Genomic DNA, 4,729 nt, shown 5'->3' on the forward strand with positions numbered 1-4,729 from the left:
ACTGATGAATCTGAGAGGGGAGCGGGGAGGGGAGAGGGTGGGAAGAGATTAACCAAAGATCTTATATGCATACTAGAGACCCAGTGGGTGCACGAATCTCTTGGCCTGGCCTACACCCTCTTGCAATCCAGGACCCCTTGGGGGGTGTCAGAGAGGAGCCAATTTCCCAATCCCCACAGGCCAGGCCAAGAGACCCCACCAGTGCACGAATCCGTGCACTGGGCCTCGTGTGTGTGTGTGTGTGTGTGTGTGTGTGTGTGTGTGTGTATTTTTTAACAAAAGATCTTCCCCTGGGACCTCCCATAAACTCTCCACCCTTAAACCCATAGGAAGGAGGACCCGGTGCAGCTCTCTGTCCTGGGAGTATGCCTATGCCTTTCCCTTTCCTCCTCTCAGTCCCCGCCCCGAGCTCTTCCTCCTGGGAGCAGACCTGAGCCTCTCCTTCTCCCTTTCCCTTCCCCCTGGCCCACCTCCCTCCCATGTGTTACCATTAGCTTCCTCACTCCCAAGCTCCAAGGGCCCTTCCTCTACCTCCATAACTTATTTCCTAAGCCCATTTCTTCTAGGAATTACTTCTTCTACCTCTGTGATTTATCAAATAAATGTTCTCTTACAGGTTTGATCTTGGCTCTGAATTCTTTCCTAGCAAGAACCCAAGTGAGGTTGCTAAACCCAGGTCTGGTCTGACCCCACCAGTCTAACACCTGGTGCCGTTCCCGTCACCTACAACACATCGAGGCTGCCCGGGCTGAAGACTGGGACCCTTTCAGCCCTCTGAGCCTCCATTTCCTCATTTTTCAAAGGTCTTCTACTATGGAAGTTCTACAGAAATGCAGAATTTAGAACCAGAATAATTCAGTAATTCAGAGCAAGGGTTCTAGGGCCAGGTTACCTGGGCGTGTCATAGCTCTGGTAGCTGTGCGCCTTGGGGACGTCCCTCCCTCCCTGAGCTTCAGTTCCCTTGCTTGTAAAATAGGGTGATAGCACCTGTTTAGAGCATTGTAAAATGCGGAATGGTGAGTGGTGGGTGGTGGGTGGTGGGTGGATGGGAGAAAGAAGGAATGAGCAAATGCTAAGGCTGTTTGGGCTGTTCTCTAAGGAACAGGCATCCATCTTTCATCTTTCAGTTTGTTTCTTCACTCATTCATTCTTTCTTTCATCAGCATCTTGGTTTCTTGTCAAGATTAAATGCATGAATACATGAGAAGTGCTAAGAACAGTGTCTAGTGCATAGTAAGTGGTGTGTGATACTGTTATTATTCCACAGACATTGCCTGAGGACCTACTACTGCCAGGCCCCAAGTAGACGGTGGTGTACATTTGCCTCAAAAGAAGCAGTGACATACAAACAGGCCCTCACCAAGAGTGGCCCAGAGAGCCTTCCCCCAGGACTGCACCCTACCCCGCTCCCCAGGACCAAGCTGGGATGAGGGAGGCAGTGGGGGTGGGGTGGGGACGTGTCCTGGGGAGCAAGGCCCGAATGAAGGCCTGGGGATGGGCCCTGGTGCACTGTAATGCTGCTCCTCATGTCCACCTCCTGCCCAGCCCCTCCCGCTCTTACCGGGGCTGGTGCGGTCGTAGTGGTATGGCTCCGAGATGAAGTGTGGGAGGGTCATGAGCAGGCCCGCCAGGGCCACAAGGATAGCCCCACAGCCGATCAGCCGGGGTCGGTGTACCCTGCTGCCAAAATAGCTCACAAACACAATCAGGGTTGTGTTCCCCACCTGCAGAAGGATGAGGGGACCCATTAGTGTGGAGTAGAACCCAGAGCTGAGGTCTACACCATCCGTGCCTCTATTGCCAACCTCAGTGTTCCCATCTGTATAATGGACTAGTAGACTACATAAGAATTAGATTCTGGGTCCTCCTAGGAAAGGCCCCACTACCCCATTAGGGGAGAGAAATGAGGGCAGAGTGGACAAGGTTAGAAGTTCAATTCCATTCTGGAACATGGGTTGGATCCCATATTACAGCGATGTCCAACAGGTGTGCCCCGGAATTTTACTTTGAGTGCCATGAAATGAAAAGGTTGGAAATCACTGCCGTATTAGAGCATGAAGGGGGCAGTCAAGGAAAGGGGTTTTCATTTCTGAGATGTCATGAATGAGAGAAATAAATAACGAAAGTCTGAACCCAGATGACTAAGGCTTGGAATCAAAATCCTGAGGTATGGGCACTGGAGGGGACGAGAGCTTGAAAGTGAAAAGCGGGCTCCTCTGTCAGCCTCTGAGGTGTGTATCCCACTCCACTGCTTCCTGGCTGCTGACCGTGGGTGAGGGCCTCACCCCGAGCCCCAGGCTCCTTGCTGGTGTCATGGGGCTGTATCAGTAGAGCGCTGGGAGGAGGACTGACCCTGAGAGGTGCGGGAGGCAGTTAGACGGACATGAGCAGAGCAAGGACAATGGGCCAGGTACAGAAGGTCACCAGGTGGAAAGCCCAGCAAAGGACAATTGCAGCGTGGATTTGGATAAGCTGCTTTGTGTGGATTTGGAGATCAGAGAGTCCAGCCGTTCCAGCTGCTCCCCCACCAGATGTTTGGAGAAGGTCATAAGGTTTGGACCCCCTCACCTTTCCTCACTAGAGGTAACATCGAGGCCTCAGTTGTATCTCAGCTCCAGGACCAGAAAAATAGCAAAACCAGGCCAGCGATCCCATGGCTGCCCTCAGGACCAGCTGCATTGGATGATGAGCCCCTGCCCTGGCACCTACCATACAATCAGTGGAGACCACGACCCTGAGAGGACACACCTGGAAAAATGCTGAATATTCTATTCCATTAGTTTCCTCACTCCCAAGCTCCAAGGGCCCTTCCTTTATAACTTGTTTCCTAGGACCATTTCTTCTAGGAATTACCCTTTCTACCTTGTGATTTACCAAACAAATGTTCTCTTATAGTCTGGGTCTTGGCTCTGAATTCTTTCCCAGCCAGAACCCAAGCACCGAGCTGAACCCAACCTGGTGCCGCTCCCACCACCTACAGCAGAAGGACAGCCACTCTCCATTGTTTAGATGGGACATGGAGGCCCAAAGACAGTGGCTTGACCGAGGTCCCTGAGCTAGACAATGACTTTCTCTTGCCCTCCCCTGAGGCCTGGAGGTGGGGTGTAAGGGACATCTGGGGATGCTGTGGAGCTGGCAAAATTTGGTTTGTGAGGAATGTGACACATCACCCAGCGGGGAGAGGATTTTGCAGGAATCTGCCAGGGCTGGGGAAGAGAGAGAGTGACTTCTGGACAGTGGCCTTCTCCGGACATCTGGTGGGGGAGCGGCTGGCACCGCTGGACTCTGATCTCCAAATCCACACAAAGCAGTTTATCTCCTCCTCCCTGACTGTTGGCCCCAGAGGCAGAGGCCCTGGATCCGTGGACATCTCTGAGGACGATATGTCCTGCTCTGGTATCAACCTCGCCCCAACCACCCTGAGGTTCCAAAGTCCTGCCTCTGACCTAAAGTAACCCTCTCTCACTATCGTTGAAATGACTTCCTCTGATCCCTTCGTGGGACAGGCAATAACCAGGTGCCTGAAAGGGCAAGAGAGTGAAAGGGAGAGGGGGTGGATATGGGGACAGTGGCTAGTTCTAAAATACCCACCAAAAGGGCCCCCAAGGGCAGGATTGCCAATACTGTGACTGTACAGGGTGGAGGAGGTCTTCTCATTAGGCCTTGTCCTAACACATGGCTTGTCCCTTTATTGGCCAAGACAACACAGGAATCTCTAAGGAGGATTTGGGAGGCAGCTATGATGGGGTAGCCTGCAGGTACTGGGAGGGGAAGGATGTATGTTGGACCAGTGAGAGAGGAGGATGGGGGTTGGTGGGAGTGCGAGTCTACCTCCCATCCACCCCTGTGGCGGGGGCAGGGCCAGTACCTCATTGAAGGCAGCCAGCAGCCCCGAGGTCTGGCTGGAGAGGCCAAAGCGTTTCTCCACCGTTGAGATGGAGCTCTTGAGGTAGCCGGAGATCATGAGCTGTGCCAGCTGCAGCAGACTGTGGCACAGGACGAAGAACTGCCGGAGGGAGGGGCCGCAGTGATGCAGTGGGCAGAGGGACAGGGAGACAGGGGAGATAGAGGCATGGGGAGACAGAGATGGAGTTGGGGAAAGAGGGAGAGTAAGGCCATGAGAGGAGCAAGGAATAGAGATGGGGAAATAGTCAGGGAGACATACACACAGGAGGAGAGAGTAAGGGCGAGTCAAGAACAGGAGAGATGGGGAGAGGGAGGGAGAGAGAGAGAGAGAGAGAGAGAGAGAGAGAGAGAGAGAGAGTTATTGGAGTAGCCATAGCTTCTCACACAAATGAAAAGCTGTCAGGGTACCCTCAGGGGTCTGGGGTCTCAAGTAACCCATGTGACTGAGAGGAGGGTCTTCATGGGCCTAGACTGGTGAGAGGCCCCTCTGATCCTCAGAGCTCCTCGAGCTGGACCGAACCACCCCCCTCCCCTTCCTCCTGGAAGCTATCCCAGGTCCTTCTCCAACCCCCACCCACCTCCCCCCAGAGCTCCCCTGGGAGACAGCCTGTACCCACCAAATCCCCAAGCTGCTCACCCCGCTCTACCCAGCCCCACCTCAAACATCCCCTCCTGCTTCCTAAAAAAATGGCAGGATTCCTAAGAGGAAAAAAACCCTAGCCTCAGAGAATTAAAAACTAGAGTTTTTATGCCAACGCTTAATAACATTCACTCTGTTCTTTTGAGTCTGGTGTCCCTGTGTACAGCAAGGGCAATGTTTCTC

General features: G+C 53.3%; 1 protein-coding gene across 1 annotated transcript in view; it reads right to left on the reverse strand.

The window, feature by feature from the left end:
* SLCO2B1 (solute carrier organic anion transporter family member 2B1) overlaps positions 1 to 4,729 on the reverse strand; it is a 58,679-nt gene that overhangs the window by 39,752 nt on the left and 14,198 nt on the right. The window contains exons 3-4 of the mRNA XM_006777918.2: positions 3,869 to 4,006; positions 1,562 to 1,724 (exon numbers count right to left, since the gene is read on the reverse strand). Coding sequence (XP_006777981.1) covers positions 1,562 to 1,724; positions 3,869 to 4,006 — 301 coding nt within the window. The remainder of the gene's footprint in view (positions 1 to 1,561; positions 1,725 to 3,868; positions 4,007 to 4,729) is intronic.

This window comes from Myotis davidii, unplaced genomic scaffold, assembly GCF_000327345.1.
Source record: "Myotis davidii unplaced genomic scaffold, ASM32734v1 scaffold169, whole genome shotgun sequence".
NCBI lineage: Eukaryota > Metazoa > Chordata > Mammalia > Chiroptera > Vespertilionidae > Myotis > Myotis davidii.